The 18,613-nt window shown below is 37.6% G+C and overlaps 1 protein-coding gene across 1 annotated transcript in view; it reads left to right on the top strand.

Annotated features, from left to right (window-relative positions):
- The window catches only part of GABRB1 (gamma-aminobutyric acid type A receptor subunit beta1), a 103,488-nt gene that overhangs the window by 49,046 nt on the left and 35,829 nt on the right, over window positions 1–18,613 (top strand). The window contains exon 4 of the mRNA XM_050974110.1: window positions 9,207–9,427. Coding sequence (XP_050830067.1) covers window positions 9,207–9,427 — 221 coding nt within the window. The remainder of the gene's footprint in view (window positions 1–9,206; window positions 9,428–18,613) is intronic.

Genomic DNA, 18,613 nt, shown 5'->3' with positions numbered 1-18,613 from the left:
TGAGAAGGGTTGGTGCAACCCTGGCTTTAGAACTAAGCTGCTTCTGACTTGACACTGTAAAAGAGTTGTACACAGCTACCAAACCTGGTCTCACTGTAGCCCCATGCCTGGCAGCACAGTGCTAACTCATTCTGGTTCACCCTCGCCTCCTCTGACTAGAAAACAGGAAAATTGCCTTGACTGAAGACAGTGGTGCATGAGTCCTGTGATCTTTCACAAGGTGCTTTAGTTTTTCCTGCCTTGTTCTTGGAACTGTAAATCCCACTCCAGAACTGTAGTTTCACAGCTGCTCTGAGCTGCTCTGAAAGATGCTTTGGCTTTGTCCTTCACTCTTAGTTGTCCTTTTCTGCCTCAGAACCAATGCTTGGATAGCCATTGGTGGTGGAGACAGAATCAAGGAACTTACCTAAACAGAAAAACTCCGTGCAAAAATAGTAATGACAAAGTTCATCTCTAACGTGGATTCCTTCCACTTCCTAACTAGTTATTCAAATATGTGCAGTCACACAGGAAAGGATGGAAGTAGCAGTTGTCTTGGGCTTCACTGAGGTAGAAGCCTTCTGAAACTTCAGTCTCAGAGAGAGATTTTACAGTCCTAAGCATTAAATAAAACTGATTTTGAGGTTTGCTTTATTTATAAAGTCATTTACATGAAGACACTCTCCCAGATTTTCAGTATATTGGCACCAATCCAATTTTTTGTACTAAGCTACTCAATTCCTCAGATAATTACTAATCCCACGTTTTCCTTAGTTACATATTTTGCAAAAAAGAGAGCCTGCACCTCCGTATCCTAATCAGTACTCAGGAGTATTAATCAGATGCTTTCCAACTGACTGATGAGTTATTTGCTCTTTCTTGGGTTTTTTTTTCATGTCCTAAAATGTCTGCAAATACTATACAGTATTTTGAAATGTTGGCTCCCATGAGACTGGCAACAGCTCTGCATATATAGGGTTTTAATCAGATTAATCATATTAAATTGGCCAGTGCCATTAGGTACCCAACTGATTATGCTGTTAAAATAAAGTCCTTTACTATCAACACTCTGCATTCTGCTCTGCATTCTCCTCTGAGGATTTAGTGTCAACAATACATGCATTTAAAGGCAATCTGATTCCCTGCAAAAGCCAAAAGCAAATTTTCCACAGAGAGTCTACATCAGTGTTGTATACTCACCAGCTGTGATGTTAGATTACCATGTAAGCAGCTTAATAATATTTAAATTATGCAGCTCATGAGAAATCACATGAAGGGTTTTTTCTCAAGCTGCCTTTTGTTGAAGAATCCCAGATGAAAAGCTAGTATTTACAGCACATTTGGTTTGCAGTGATCCCAAGATGACAGAATTCAGGATCTGGAGGATAGCTGAGACAGTGAGCAGTGGAGTTAGGACTCAGGACATCAAGACAGTAGAATTTGGCTTATTTGGGTAATTGGTAAGTAAAATTGCCCAGCAAGCAGTCATCAAGCAGAAAGAGATGAGGCTGAATTTTTAAGAAAACAAGGAACAATCCACTGTGTCATGCAAGAAGGCCAGACTTCTACCAGCAGAACTGCCAGGCTAAGACAGAAGCCTCACCATGAACTAAAACACAGCAGGGAGCATACAGGGAGAGAAACATGGCAACAGAACTGGCAAGGAAACCAGCAAGAAGAATTACTGGTCAACTGGCTGGAAATGAGAGGAAATGGAGCTGCCCTCTATGTAAAAAAACAGCTGGAATACTTGGAGCTCTGCTTTGGGATGGATCAGAAGCCAAACAATATTTTATGGATCAAGATTAGCAGCCAAAGCAATATTGTTTGGCCTTGTATTGTGGATATCTACTAATGACATCCTGGCCAGGAAGAAAATGCAGATGAGACTTTCTTCCAGCAACAGGAAGATGTCTCATGTTCACAGGTCCTGTTCCTCATGGGACACTAACCACTGCTGTATCTGCCAGAAGGATGGTATAGGAGGGCTCTGGAAATCTAGAAGGCTTCTTGAATGCACTGATAACAACTTCCTGGTAACTGAGAAGCTAACAAGAAAACTTGATCTGCTAGACCTTGTAGTTACAAGACTAAAAAATTTGTCTGAAATAAGAAAGTCAGAGGCAGCCTTAGTTGCAATGACTATGAAATGGTAAAATTCAGGAATCCAAGAGGAGAGAAAAACAACAAAAAGCAGGATCACAGCCCTGAATTTCAGGAGAGCAGCTAAGGCTGCCCCTGAGTTTCATGTTTCAAATTCTCTTTCAATCTCAATGAGACCCTCCCAACCTTAATGAGTCTTTGATTCTGTGAAGCATAAAAATATTGCTTCGAATCCCAGTTGGATGTGAAAGTAAAAAGAGACAGGGCAACAGGAAAGGTTTCTCTAGTTACATTAATTTTAAAATGAAGATACATACAACATGGGTTAAAAGATAATTAGGAGTTCACTGATAAGAATTTCAAAACTGCTGCCAGCCCTGGTGAAAAATTTGTGTCGTTGAGAAGGTCTCTGGTGATATGAAAACCAGCAAACATTATACCTATCTCTAGGTTCAGCCAGGAAACTCAGAATTCAGCAGGTGGAAAACTCATGGATTAGGCAGCAGCTGAATACAAGCCACAAAGTGCACTTTCATTGTATAGACTGTATACTAAGTGACATTGGCAGGGATATGGGCAGCACAGAGGGAAATTATTACCCTCCCATATTTTGTAATGGTACTGCTGCACTTTCAACAGTGTCTCCCATTTCTTTCCTGATACTGAGAAACTGAAAAGGATCTAGTGAAGAGCTATCAACGTGGCCAGGGCCTTGAGCACATAACCTATCATGGGAACTTGCCTTACTTCAGTTGGCAAGGAGAAAAGCCACAAGAAAATCTCATATCAGCCTTCAATGTCCTGAAGGGAAGATTGCAGTAAAACCACTCTCAGTAGTGGCAGATGAAATAGTGAAGGGCAGCAACTACTAACTGCACACAGGGTGGGTCAGAGTAGATGTCAGGAAAGATTTCTTACCAAAAAGGTAATTCTTTCCTCTGCACTAGAAGAGTCTGCCCACAGATGTTGTGGAATTCCCATTCTTGAGGATCTTCAAGATTTTCTAGCCAAGCAATATCTCAGCCTGAGACAGGGTTGGTGACAGTCCTGCTTCTGACAGGAGATTGGACTAGAAATTCCCAGAGGATTTTGCAACCAGCAGTATGACAGTGTCCCTAATACCCTTAGTGTTATCCACTCTAAGTACAAAATATCTCCACTTTGACTGTCATTATAAAGGGGAAATGTCATGATATTCCTCTCTCCCTGATTTCTAAAGACAGCACAAAATGTGAATATCAGCCTGACCCATGATTTATGGGTTAGAATCCTGTAAAGTAGTCAGGGTGACAAAGATATACAGGAAAAATATCTCTGGCCACATAAGTCATCATAATCATGACCATTTCAGAGAACACTTCAATCATAAGCCTAATGAACAATGAAACTAAGTTGTCCTGAGCATTTAGAAAAAAAAAAAACTGTAGTAGTTACATACAAAGCTACAAAGCAACCTACCAATTAAAAAAAAAACCAACACCACCAAAAATACCCCCACACACACAAGAAAAAAAAAAAAAAAAACACCCAGTAAGGTATACACAAGTTTAGAGATCTGGCAGCAGCTATGTAATTACTGTTTCTATTCCAGGTAGAGACACTGCCTCATCACATGTCACTTTGACCTCCATCTGCTTTGCTCTAAACTAAAGAGACTTGATATAGTAGAATGACAGCTGAGAACCAGGCAGGAGGAATCAAATAGATTTCAATCACCAGACCCATAGAAGTAGAAATAACTCCTGCTCCAAAATGGGTAAAAAAATAAATTTTATAAATATATAAAGGCATTAAAAAAAATCAGTTGCTGTTTTTATAAAGTTAGCCCAACCTTATACTAAGATATATGTATCTTCCCTCCTACATTGTTAAGCATCTTCTGGATCCAAAGAGTCTAGCTATGGTTGGCTGTCTCTATTTCTGATTTCTTAGTTTAAAGTTTGGCTTAAGACCCTGCTCAACGCAGAATTAAGGTTTGTGGGGATTTTCTTTAACTTCACATGATGAGCTAGTTAATCCTGCCACTCCAATTCATTTTACATTGCTGATACTCACTTTCTTATGTTTTCTAACTTTCGGTCTAGTTCCTGTAAGATTTCTGGTACTGTTAGTCCTTATACAATAGGGTTCAAGACAAAAGTCAACAAACCTCTCCCATCTGCTCCGAAGATTGCAATCAGTTCAGCTTCACCTGCAGCACTATGCACTGACACCACAAGGAATTTTACTGAGCTCTTAGCAGTGTGTCATCCTCCTTAGACATACAGCAAATTCTGTAATGGTCTCATAGTTCACCCCTGCTGAGCTAGATGGAAATTGCAAAGGAAAAAATAATCAAGTACTTCAGTAACAACCATTGATGGAAAACAGGCTGCTTTCCAATTATGTTGCTTATTGGTAGCAAGGGAAGTAGGGTTTAATTAATTCTTCACTCTTCTACAATGTTTTTCTTTAATGGGGACTTGAAAATACTGCACTCTCCCAACTATCTTTGGCTCACTTTGCTTTAGTCCTCACATCACATTCCATGTGATAGACCCTCAGAGCTCATCTATGCCCAAGTCATGAGTCAGTCCTCCAGTCAGTAGAGAGCCATCTCCATATAGTCCACACAAGAAGATGGAAGTACAGTTTTCACCCAAATGCCCAGTCCTACTCCTTTGTAATGATGTTTCATCTCCAGGCTGGATGAAAAACTTTCAAATGTCAGTTAAAGCTTAAAATTTCTATTCCTGGGAGTGCTTTCTCCACCTGTTTGCAGAGAGGATGAGGACAGCACTTCCTGAGCACAAGGTCACAGTCCTCGAATGTCATTCCACCATTTCCTTTCATGCTTGCACATGAACAGACAAGTTTTTGTAAAACTCAGAGAAGGGTGCTAAGATATTCTGGACTTCAGCACAAAGCAGCATGTAAAACTAGAATAACTTTCCTCTGTAGTTGACAATAGCTGGTCTTGAATGTTAACTGGAGGCCTCAGACACAGACAGAAAGGTATGAGTCACCAGGACAAGTGGGGATTTAGCAAAATCTTGGTTTTAGCTGTGTCACAGAGAGAAATATCTGATACTGCTGTCTACATTTGCTCTTAAAAGATGTATGTAAGCTTTTATTAACGTATGTTGGTCTGTGGGCTACTTGGAAATAAGAAAATTTTCTGTTCCTTTGTTTTCTCTTTAGTTGTTCTTTCTGAAACACCAAGTGCTCGCACTAAAGCCAAAATATCAAGGACAAAGTATCAAGGGCACTGTTATTTGCTGCCTGTAAAAAGTACATGAACACACTGAATATAGTTACTGTATATGCCACTACATTTTTACTTCTTTACTCCAGCATTCATTACCATGACATCTTACTTAAGTGTGTATATCTCCTGTGCCATATTTCTCCTGTTCTCCACCCCTCCCCTCATGCCACTTCATGACAGTATTACCCTCTATACAAAAAAAAAAAAAAAAAAAAAGACTAGCAGCTTCAAAAGCAAAATCAAATATCATGGGAATACATATCATTGCTTGTTTCCTACTAAAAGCAGTTGATTGATCTTTGCATGGACATGTTCTGATTCTTTTGTTAGCAACATAGCCACTTAACACAGACATGGTATTGAACTGTGAAAAATGTTTTACTGGTGTGTCTCACTGCTATCCCAGACAGTAGGTTATCCAGCTGGAAGTTTGAGAAGAAGGGTATAATAGTTTTACACTTTTCTTAAAGGAGTTTCCAGCTTCCAATTTCTGGTTTGATACAAAGAAATAAGAAATTAGCACAATTACTAAGAAAGAGAAAAAGATCTCATACTAGTAAATCAAAATTTGTCATGGAGAAAATGGAAACTACATCAGATACATAAACTGCAGTAGTAAATCTACTGAAATATCATGATTTTTCAGCAGAAGTACAGGGTTTTTTAATTATGAAATGTACAGTTCAGAAAAAAAACTGTTCAGTGTGTTTCTATAAAACATGAATTGTTTTCAAAAACAAATCATTTGAAAGAAGTTAGCTGCAGAAACAGATTCTCTTTTTTAATTTTACATTGGGCCCTGCTTCTTAAACTCATGAATAGAATTTTTAAAATATGAAAGTTAAATACAGTGTGATTTATTTTCATATCTAGACTTATGCTTGAGATCTTTCATAAGAAGCTAAAAAAATTCTGCAGCCAATTACCACTACAGATGTGACAGATTCAGAAATTATTCATATAGTCTAGAGCTTGAAAGCACAAAATCCCCAGCAAATTTTACAGGGTAAAAGACAAGTAGTCATTAAATCCCCACTTCACTCACACCACTGTGCAATATAAAAAATATTACAAGAACCTCCAAGATGTGGCTAGCCATATGGCTTACTAGCATTTAATACTTCACCAATGAGAGATAAGAAGGGTAAGGCTGTATTCCATTAAAAAACAATTAGAAATTTTATAATTACAAAATTTGGGTTATTATAGTGCAGCTGTAATTTGCTTTTCATTAAAACAGTCTTTGACTATGCTTTTTAAAATATGAACTTCCTGCAACATGGATTCTCACAATCGTGACATCAGACTATTTTTCTTATTTAAATACTGAATGAGTAATACCCCCACGTACTGAGGAATGGAAAAAAAAATTGATAATTTTCTCAGTTAGGAAACACTGAGATTGCTTTAGGATGAAGCTCAGATTTCTTTTCCTCCTTAACACTTGCTGGCTTGCCACAGATTTCTCCATAGTACAGCACAATTGCAGACTAGAGGATCACTCTCTCTACTGTGGTGTTGCCAACAGCAGCATTTTGTGTAAAGCACAAATGCTGGATGAAACAGACTTTTTTAACAGACCATGATGCTAAAAATAGCAGCTCAACTTCTTCTAGTAGTCATAGCCAGGAACAGAATTTCTTTATCTTTCACTTGATCACATCCCTTAAGATCTCTTGAGCTTACTGTGGCTATTCTTGTCTTGATTGAGCTTTGAGAACCGTTGCATAGACACCATTCTCAATTGTTTGGTTTTCTATAGAACAGCATAACAATTCCACAAAAGCAGCCTTAAGGCCTAGTGAAAATATAAAGAAAGGCAAGAAGGAGAAAAGATAATTATGTATAATCAGAATTTCTGTTCCATCTGTGCTGCAGGCTACATAGACTCTGCTGGATCAGGCAGAGGATGTGGAGGACAGCAGGTGCAGCACTGAGGGTTTGAATTTTATCAGTCATCTATGAAAGCTTTTCTGCCTAAAGAGATTTGAAATAGGGCAGGTTAGGAAATAGATAAAATGTATGATAACTGCACCAGAATAGAGCTGGGTTTTTTTGGTTTTGTTTTTTTTTTTTGTTCTTTGACGTTTGGCTGATTTTTGTTTTTTTTTTTAATTTTTGTTTTCTCTCATCCAATTCCCAACTGGTTTTTGTATATGTGTAAGAGGAGCTAAGGGTAAACTTTTCTTTAAGTGGTGCTTCTAACCCACCTCTATTCAAATTTTACATTCAAAAACTTGCCTCCTTAGAATTCCTGTTCCTCTGTACTCCTTGTTTAAATTAAATCACCTACTCAGCAAAATGCAGCATATATCTCATTGCATTACTTTGTAGTTCCAGGCTTGACCAGTATGGTCTGAAAAGGAAAGATGTTCTGACCTCCTCCTAGTGACCCAGACCAGCAAAAAAAACTGAACAAACCTTCAACATACAGCCTCTTGTGTCTATTGTGGGTAGCAACCAGTTTGCAGGCCTGAAAAGGGCATTTCTATGAAATCCTTGCAAATCTGGGGTCTGTGCTCACAGTGGATGTAATTATCCTATTGTATATAACCACTGATCATCAGTCATGATATTTCATCCATAAAGAAAAAACCCAAAGAAAACTACTGGCCCAGGACAAGGAAGAACAGTATTTTTATTAACAACTTTCACTGGCAAGTCTGTATTATAGCTCTGTTGGTTGGGAATTTTCAGGCAGAAAGTCTTTTTGAAAAGTAACTGTGCTTTGATTTCATGGCAATGATACAGCCTTAAGAAGCCACTATAGATGAAGAGTGCAAATTGTATCAGACAGCTTTTATGCTGTTTCTTCAAAAATTAGAGTCCAGGCTAGGATTTGTGACAGTGACAGAGGTAAGATTTTCTATCACATAAAAGAAAATCTTACTCCTGACCAGACCAATTTTTTCAGTAATAGCTATGATTTTGATGCACTTCTACCATAAAAACGTGTGACAAAGTGACCTGTCACTTGAAAACAGGGCTGGGGGAGGAGATGAGGAAGAGAAAACTAATAGTCCACATACTGCTGTTCTGTTCCTCTTTTAAGAACCCCATGAGCTACAATGTACATGGGTTTTTCCAGTTGAAAAAATTGACTACCTTTAAAGTCATCAATTTCCCAGAAAGACATATACAAGAGAGTAAATCAGATTACAAGCCTTTAGAACAATTTCTTTTCAGACAGAATGAAAGCTGAAAGGCTGCATAAATGGTGTTTCACTGCACTTATAACATGATAGCCAAGCTGTTGATTTTCTGTACAGTAAAATCCAAGTGGCAAGGACAGAAAGCACTGCATTTCCCAGGCTGAGACGAGATATGCCTGGCTATCTGGAGTCATTACATATGGCAACTCCAGCAGAGGCAGGACGGGAAGTTATCCATTATGTTGGATAATGGATAACTTATTTGCTCTTTTTGAGGAGGGCTAGGCCTTTCTGGATTGTGGGGTTAATCTTTCAGGGTGAAGGGAGGGAATACCAGAAGGAGGGAATATCAGAAAAATATCCTAAGAGCTATGCAATGCTGTTTGGCTGAGCTCAGCTAAACACTGCTCTTTTCACATTTAAAAAAAGAAAAATTAGAAACCAAGTTTGATCCACAGACTGGAGACCCAAATGTGCCATCTATTCCCTCTGGATCAGGAGATTATGAAAGCCTGGTGTAGTCACTGCCACTGGTAAGTGTCAGGTTTCACACACTAATATGAACAAGCCAAGATTCATGATCATGCCTAATGGCAACAATGCACTGATGATCCTTAAATTTCCTATTGCTACTGATATTCTGTTACTGCGATTTATCCAAAAATAAACTTCTGGTCAGTCAATCAGTATGAAAATACAAAAAGCCCTTCTTGTTTCTTCCCTAGGACTACACCTTGACCATGTACTTTCAGCAGTCCTGGAGGGATAAAAGGCTCTCTTATGCTGGAATACCTTTGAACTTAACTCTGGACAACAGAGTGGCTGACCAGCTCTGGGTGCCGGACACGTATTTCCAAAATGACAAGAAATCATTTGTCCATGGAGTGACAGTGAAAAACCGAATGATCCGACTCCATCCAGATGGGACAGTCCTTTATGGCCTACGGTATGTTGGGCATTTTAATCTGTCTGTGCTGGCAGAAGTGCAGGTAGAATCAGTGCCACTTTCCTGTGCTTTTTTCCTGGTTTCTCATGTATGAGTCAGCACATTCTCCATTTAGTTGACCACAACACACCCAAGGATTTTCCACAGAGCAACACCAGAACCTTTAACAGCTACAGCTGTAGCTAATGAAGCCTAATGCCTCTTTCTTCCAGCTCTTCTGAGTGTGTTAAAACTATTAAAAAGTTCTTAATTGTGGTTCTCACCCGATAATCCATGACAGCTCACACAAACACTTCCTTCCCTCTAAAATTTCTCTAGCAGCTCTTTAGGACAAGGGGAATTTAAAATTTGAAGTAATTTGAAGAAATGTGATATTTGGTAGAGAATACAAAGGAGATGTTTGTAGATTTGCATAAATTATTTAAATATTGTCTATATGCCTGAGTATAGGCTCTCAGGGTGCAGCCAGGCCAAGTATTGCCAGATGGGCCCATATACACTGACAGCATTGCCATCACCAGCTGCATGCAGGAAGAGATGCTGAGCTGTCAGGTCTTTTTCACAGCTCAAGCTGATGCACCATGTTTTCCCCAAGAAAAGGCAGCTGTTTAGACACATCTGGTGAACAGACTTTGGCTTGTAGTTGCGAGTAAAAACACATGTAGTGTCCCCATCCCACAAGAAAGCTCTGACCAAAGACAAAAATAACAAATGAGCAGAAGAAAAAATGAAGTTAAGATACATTAATTTTTTTTCCTGCAACAGATGGCAGTTATTGCACTAAACCTGCATCTGTTACAAGTGGTCACTTTCCTCATGGTAATAAATATGCTTCTGTCAGCCTATAGGTTACGTTTAATTCATGTAAACATCAATTTTTTCATATTCCAGGTGACATATATGCCTTGTAAAAAACAAAACATGAGAAAACACTGCAGAAAATACTTCTAGGTAAAATTCAGCATTCAGAAATATGAGCACAGTTCCAGTCTAGTCTCACATGCAGAAAATAAGCTCTGCAGCATATTACCTTGCTTTAGCATCTGTGCAGTAGAGAGCATGAAGACAGTATCACCAAAGATCTCACATGGGTTGTGACCTGTGTTTCATTTTCTTTGCTTTAGACAGCATTGGCCTTGCATGTCTTGAACAAAAAAAGCAACACCAATTATGTTGCAACTGGGGTCTGAGTTCTTCACAAATTAATTAGGGTCTTTAACCATATCTCAAGGAGGACTTAAATGCTTCCTTTCCCTCATGCCTCCTGTTCCCCAAACAGCTTTTCTGTTTTCAGTCCAGAGTTAATATTTCCATTCAGGCTCAGTTATGAAATCTTACTGGCTTCTTTAAACAGAAATTGGAAAAAATTATAACAGCTCTAAATAACCTGCTTGCTTGCACCCATGTACACAGCAGTTTTTCATTGATGCAATGTTTAGCCTCAACAGAGCTGAGGTGAAATAAACCAAGGTTAACAGTTTGGCTTTACAGATGAATAAACAAGGGAAACATGCACGTAATACACTGGAGTGGTTTTAGATCATGTAACAAAGCATTATCACTTTACTATGTCTCCATTATTGGATTGTTTCTATGATAAACTCAACAATCCCTTTAGCTATTTTTGTCTAGTAACTTTCAGCTGCTATGTCCCCACAGTTTAAAAAACAATGTGTGCTATAAACTTGTGCAGACAGAGAATATTCCTAAGCCTTCTGACCTCCAAAATGGGCATTGTTGTTATGTCCTCTGCTTCAAAAGGGAGTTCTGTTAATTGCAGTAGAAAAAATGTGTAATATTGCAAACCAAATAACTCTTTCATCCATTCACCCAAGAACTACACACACAAACACATTTAACTCCATGATAATATTTCCACTGAATTTCATTCCAAATATCCCAGGGAAGTTGAGTATCACTGTTAATTATTAACTACCTGAAGATCATGTTTCTTCAGTTTCAGTCAAGTACTCCTGCCAGCAACTATTATAGTTTTCTGTAGTACAGTCACCTGCTTCCTAAGAGAAAGGAAAAAATCCCTTTGGGTCAATGTGCAAGCCTGCAGCACTGTGAGGCTGGTGTATGGGACAGTGCCAGACTGGTGCCAGTACAGCTGGTGAAATACTGGATTATTCTCTTTTTTTTCCCCTTACCCATTTTTAACAAGTGATTGGATGTCATTAGCTCTAACAGTTCTGGCACTAGTAGTGTCTCTCATTACTTTTATTCCCTGTTCAGGCAAGATTCTCTGGAAATCTCTCCCAAAGCTCCAGATCTTAAACCAATATATTTTGTTGCTTCTTTTGCTTCTACTTTCTCTGGCTTTCCCAAGTAAGATGCCAGTCATGTAATGTGTCTTTGAGATATTTAAGGAACCATTAATAATTTATTGTACTGAATTCCGTATTCAGATTCTTATGTCATGATGTCAGGAATGGAAGCTCTGATTTAAATCATCCTTTCCTAGGATTATGCCACCTCTTAATTCTTCTCAGATTTTCACTAGCAGAAAAATGACACCATGTTGCTTTGGAAATATCTGTTCTTGTATCATGACATTGCCTCACAATAAACAACAGCGGAGCTCCATGTGTGTTGGAGGGAGCAGCCCTTCAACCTTCAGCAGAGTTAGTTGTTAGGAAGTGTAACATACCTCCAGCAGTACCTTTGCACAGACTTCTCTCTCTTCTGATGTTCAGACGCAAACTCACCTTTGATTAGAGCAATTCGTTATTTCAAGGCAGGGGGACTGATTATACCATGACAAGGTGTGAAGAGCTGGTTTGGAGCATCTAAAACTTTTGGTTTCAGTGAGACCACACATTTTTATACTGCTACAGCAGAGGATGCCACTTTGCTAGGCACTGCTTCAATTGCAAGAGGACAAGGGGAAGAATAATCTTGGTCTTCAACATAAGGATTTATTTCACCACTTCTTATACAGAGAAGGTTTTCTGTGATGCAAACACTGGCGGACAAGCTCACTTACCTCCAACCAATTCACAAAGGAGAACTGATCCATTTAACATTTGATTTACTAACCATTTATTCATGCAATATCCATGGAAGCAAGTCCTATAGGTAGAATGCAAGAAAAGCTGTATTTCCATGCAGAATGTTGAGTTTTTAGTATGATCTTGAAAGTTAATTTAAGTGCAGACTTTTACTTTTAACTTCCTCAATTTTGGCAAAATAGCTGAGAGTGTTATTAAAGAAATTTGCTGTACTGTTGTTTACATCTTTTATTGCAGTGAAATTTATAGTTTTTGGATTGCTTTTGCATTGCTATGTTTTGGGATTATGGAGTTTTGGCTTTCCTCTAAACACCTTCATGGATTTCCTTAAAGAGTCAGTTATTGAGTTCTTCTGAGGACAGCCCATCATGTCAACAAGTAGCTAATTTACACTGGTACTCAATAGATTGCCCTACTTGTGTTATTGAACAGGTCCAGCCAAAAAAACAGACTGCAGTTGTTCTAAATGAGAAAAATCTTTGTCATCTATATAGTGAAATAAAAAGCTACACTTTATTTCACTACAGAAAAAATACAGGGCAAATTATAAAGTGGTATTTTATTAGGTGATAATTTTGAAAATCTTACAAAAAATATTTCTTCCATGCATCAATGGCAAAAGATTTAGCAGTGAGCATTTTAAGACTCACGAGAACAAATCTGGGACTCCCTTTATATTTTAGACACTAAAAATATTCAAGAACTCTGCAAAAATAAATCAAGCAATTATTCAGCATTTCTTCCATTTAATCCATAGGGATGAGGAGGTCAGGTTAACTTCAGGTCAACTTCAGGTTGAACAGATCTCTGTAGAGAGTTTATAAAACAAAATAGCAGAAACACATAAGTACTGAACATGGATTCAGCTTTAAATATATGAGCAGTGGTTCCTGTAATCAGTAGCTGAAGTACATAAACTCCACATGATGGAGTCACAACTGGCTTCACAGGCCTGAATTTCAACACAAACTTTAGATGCTGTAATTGGTTGCAGCTATCAAGTACAGCGCTTTGAAGAACTAAATCAGCATTTTGTAGTGCAAAGCCCACTATGCTTTTTTCAAAGACAACTTAATTGAAGCAGGGTCTACATCAAATTCAGATTACTGAAATGATATGTCAACTACTTAAGTATGTTAATATTTTAATGACTATTTAATCTCATTAATAGTATCAAAAGAACAAATAAAAATTATTAGACAATATTTAACAAATGTTTCATTTTAAAGCTGAAAGGCATTACAGTGTATATGTTACGTATTTTCTAGGCAGCAAACCATCTCTTACCATCTTGGTATAAATAGATTTTGGATGATTTTCTCATCCTCTATTTTACGGGCTCTGTTCTGCTACTAAATCTGAGTCCTTTTTTTCTCCCATATCAGAAGTGCAAATATCTTCCAATACTTTGAAATTATTAGTCTTTCACTGTCAACCTCATCTGCATCAAAATTGCACTTCTAGATAAAATGGTCTGCAATGTTTTTTACTATGTCTTACTTTTAAAAGAACCCCAGTCTCACCAAATCTTCTCACTAGTGTGTATAAGTAACACTACTGTAGTTGGCTCAAATATATTAGGAGACAAAAATCAAGTGAAAAAAGAATTTAGGGACAGAGAGTAGCACTGAAGTGCTTCCAATCAAGAGGTATTTCAAATAAATTTATATACACACTCTAAGAATCACTTCATCCAATAATAATATAGGCAAGTTTTTACGAGTATTTCCTTTTTTAGTTGCTTTTAGGGGGTAGGCATTAAATGAGAAAGGAATTTTTGTATATTTACTAGCTCAGTTTTCTCCTCTCCATACTGTAAAAGCTCAGATGCAAAAATATCCTACAACTGAGTAACCAAAAAGAAAACCCTCACAAGATTTCACAATTGAGCCATGTAACTCCTGTTGTTTCAGTGTAGTCAGTTAGATACACTCCACTGAAGCAGCACCTACTTAACCTGCATGCTCTGGAAGTTAGTGCTTAAGTTTGCATAATGTCATCATATTTGCTTTTTCCCTGAAATTCTAGATTTTTAACTCATTTCTTGCCACTTATACTTTGCAAGGAACACCAAATGGACATATACAATTACAACACTTACTTGTTGTATTTTTGAAAGAAAAAGGCAAAAATATTTTAAAAACCACTGTAATTTAGGTTATATAGCTGGAATATATTTTAGCTGTACAGATTATTTAATATATATTTTTATATAAGGCTATATACAGGTACATAAAATAGATCTATTTTAAATTTAATAGATCTAAAATAGATCTGAGTCCTAATATGTTAACATATTTTAGTATATTTCATATCACTCTAAATTTGGTACATACCAGGTTATGTATGTTTTTCAGATCCTGAACTTCATTAAAATGCCATTTATTAAAAAGAAATTCCCTCTAATGATAAAAATTTAAAAGGAACAGTAATTAAATCTGTACTTTGCTGCAGATGTCCAACTTACATACTATTAATTTTGAGCATGCTGACAGCAGTTAATACTGAAGGACAAAATACAAGTTTTAGCTGCTTAAAACTAACCTTACTCTCATTTCATTTATATTGATGTTGATTTATGACATCAGTGAAACAGTTATTCAACCAAAAATCAGAGGGGCATAGGATGAGGAAATCTGTCCCATTTCTGTGCAATAAATGTATCAGGCAGGTAAATTAAGGTCCTAGGGGAGACAGCAAATATTTTACCATACCTACTCCAAACTGATAAATGCACTTAGATACAAAAGAGGGAAGAGTCTTACTTTAGGTGTTCTCTCAAAGAGACAAGTGCTTTCCTAATAAACACTACCTGGAAACCTGCTGAAACCCTGAACAAGTGCTGATACAGCCTGTTTGTTAGGGACATAAAAGTTAAAAAGGAAAACTAGTAAGTGACGCCAGGTTGTGGGGGCTGCTGTTCTCAGAGACATGCCCTTGCTCAAAAGCCCAGAGCAGTCAGGCCATGTCTGCTCTGAGCTGCAGCATGCAGGCTGTCTGGTGCTGTATGAAGTGCTTAAGGGTATTAGTGTGAAAAGCAACCCTGCACTGACTTAATTTACTACAGCTATCAAATGCAGTGTTTGTAAGTAATTTTATGAGAAATTAAAATCCATTTTTTGAGGACAGTGCAAAGATGCAACTAATAATGCATTAAAAATATTTTTAGGCAATATGTTTTCTCTTTAACCCTCACTCTTCCGTAAATATCTCCACCTAAAAAGAGGATTAGCCTTTCTTCTCAAATATCATTGGTCTGGCTTAAAAGTAGCTGCAAGAGAATTCACAATCTAGATAATAGCCAAGCCCTTGAGTATAATAAAATGTAAATTGCAAAATTAGTTACTCCATAAAATACAGCTGTATAGTCCTGTATTTGTATCAACATACATGGTGTTATAACTGCCAGGACAAAATGGCCTCATTTTAAGAGGCAAAATATGTGACATATAAAATGCTTTAATTTATAAAACCATTAATAAGGAAATCAAGCTGAGCAGACAGAAGGTAGGTACTTCAAATATAATTCATGTAGTTTTGGAGTACAAATCTAATTAGATATGATTATCCAGGGAAGAATCTAGAAATATCAGAGTCCTGGACTTCTGGAGAAATCCAGAAGTCCTGAAGTTACTCAGGACTAAAGCAGGAGTCAAAGTATGGACAAAGCAACTTGAAAATCATTCAGCACTTAAAACCTATAGTAGCTAAATGTATATGGGAGGGACCTACAGAGGAGTCTGAGCTGACAGTGAACTGTTCCTCAGTCTCTGGGTAAATCATCAGGCAGCAACATCAGCTCAGCTCCCCCAGCCTGGGTGCAGCTCTGTCTGCAGCCAGAGTGGCTGGTTTCACCTCAGCTGAGGTACCTGCCCCCAGGCCAGGGTTATTCAGCAGTCAGTCTCCAGCTTCAATACCAGCAACATGTCCCACTGACAGAAACACTGGCTCCAATTTTTGAAATTCCATTAGAAAAGCAAACAGCAAACTTCCAGTTACAGCAACAACAGAAAACACCAACACAAAATAAAACTCAAATTACTAAATAAAACACAAGCACACAAATGGAAGAAACACACACAGGTCCTTTCTAGAGGTCAGTTAGAATATACACTCATTACACCTAGCTTCTCTTTGAAAAAAATAGTTGAAACCAAACCAAAACACACACAAATTACTCATGCTCACTCATTGCAAAACTAAATGCTTTACATATGCAAAGTGTCCGGTTCTTCATATTCACAAGAAAATGCCAGAGACAAGTTTTTCCAAGCCACATGCATAACAAAAGGCTTGGTTCAACCAGACACCAGTCATCCAAGAAGAAACATACATGCCCTCTTATACCACCATCAGTCCTGTACCTCAGACAGAGGAGTTTATAGTCTGAAATCAGTTCTGTACAAAGGGTAATCTGACATCTCCCACGGATCATGGCACAAGCAGAAGAAACCTGGGAAGTTTAAACACTTGGAACTTCTCAGGCCTGGGAAGTTTAACTGTCTGATGCTCTGGTGCATGCTGCTGATGTGTCTTTTAGCAGAGCCTCTCTAGCAACCTCGGAGAGTATAATCACAAGAGAGTGCAAATGCAGCATTTTTCATAGTCATTAGAAGATGGTTTTGTAAACTATGTGAGACAGTGTGATCAAATGGCTATATTGGAAGCATAAATCTACTTCCAGTCCTGTTCCTATTGTATTTGTGTAAATTAAGAACTTGGAAAATAAATGTGGTGTGGAAAACTTAATATTTTGAGGTTTATTAGTAGATAGAGGTGTTTCAAACTTGTTCTCGGGTTTGTTGATAAGCCTTTTTACAAACAAAAGACCAAATACCGTAAGGCTAGCTATTTTTTAGTAAAATGAGAGCTAAAATTGAGCAGCTTTTTAAAGGCCTAACAGTTATACAGTTAAATTACCCATATATCTTCAATGCTGCATTTATCAGTTTTAATATCTCCTGGCCAAGGGACAGAAAGAAAAATTGCACAGATTTTATTGTTATGGATTTAGTTCAAATAATGTCTAACCCATTTCCTGTTATTTTCTTCTGTCAGAAACCATCTGTGGAATACACCTTTGGAGTGCAATTAAAAAAAAACCTCAATTTCTATTTTATTAGTCCTGAACTATTCTGCAAGAAATATTTCCATACCTGAATAAGAGTTTCTGAAGAAATGCTTTCCAGAAATCTCTAGTCAGTTTTCATGTTGAAAGAGGGGAGAGAATAAAAGATTGTCAGGCTATTTCCTAGGAAATATTCCTTTGATCCCAGCTGGCATAATTTCAAATACATTTGGCTACTGGCTTACTTGTCTTGTTATGATGTCTCCTGCTGTTGAGTCTTTCACTGAAAGAAGTGAATGGAAAAGCTATAAAATTAGGACTTTTAAATTTTTGACAGGATTCTAGAAAGGTATAGCAATATTTCTTCATCTCAGACTGATAATTCTGCTCTTTATATAATTTGGTAACAGAGGGTATACATTTAACCCATCTACAGAGAATTACTAAAGTGCATAAGGACTCCAAGATGTCTCTCAGGGATATCAGAGTTAAGCCTAAACTGGCACAAGACCAGTATCAGCCAGATTTTTAAAACCCCTAAGGCAACAATTTCAGCTTTTCACCATCTATCTACCTTTAGATGCACGGAAAAGCAATTCCCACTGAAACACTTCAAGGTGAGCAAAAAGAGTTCAGCAAGTAAAACCTGCTTTAAGTAAAAGGCTTAAAAAGAAAAAAAAAAAAAAAGACTACTCTAAGGAGTAATTTAACTCAAATTCTTGAAAGTTTTAAAGTACATGCTGTCATCCAAGTGTGGGCACCAAGTGTGTATTAAGACTGCTACAGATTTTTGTGTTACCTGGGAGCCCCCTGCTGGGACTCTGTCGAGAGAAAACGAGAAAAGAGAAGGTTTTGTTTTGAAGGTGTGTTACAGATGTTTCAGTAATATTTAATTATGCTATATATGGTATGTTAGTGCAACCTGATTTAATTTCTCATAAGCAAATCACTAAAAACGAAAACTCTGCACAGCAGAGGCATATGCTTAGGACTAGTTAAATGCTTAAAATACTTTAAAATATCCCTTCTTCTCATCATTCATGATGATGATTCAAATGGGCAGCCTATCTGCTGAATATAAGGAATTCAAATTGATGGGTGATC

The sequence above is a fragment of the Serinus canaria genome, chromosome 4 (genome assembly GCF_022539315.1).
Source record: "Serinus canaria isolate serCan28SL12 chromosome 4, serCan2020, whole genome shotgun sequence".
Lineage (NCBI taxonomy): Eukaryota > Metazoa > Chordata > Aves > Passeriformes > Fringillidae > Serinus > Serinus canaria.
This window is presented reverse-complemented; position numbering and strand designations above follow the sequence as displayed.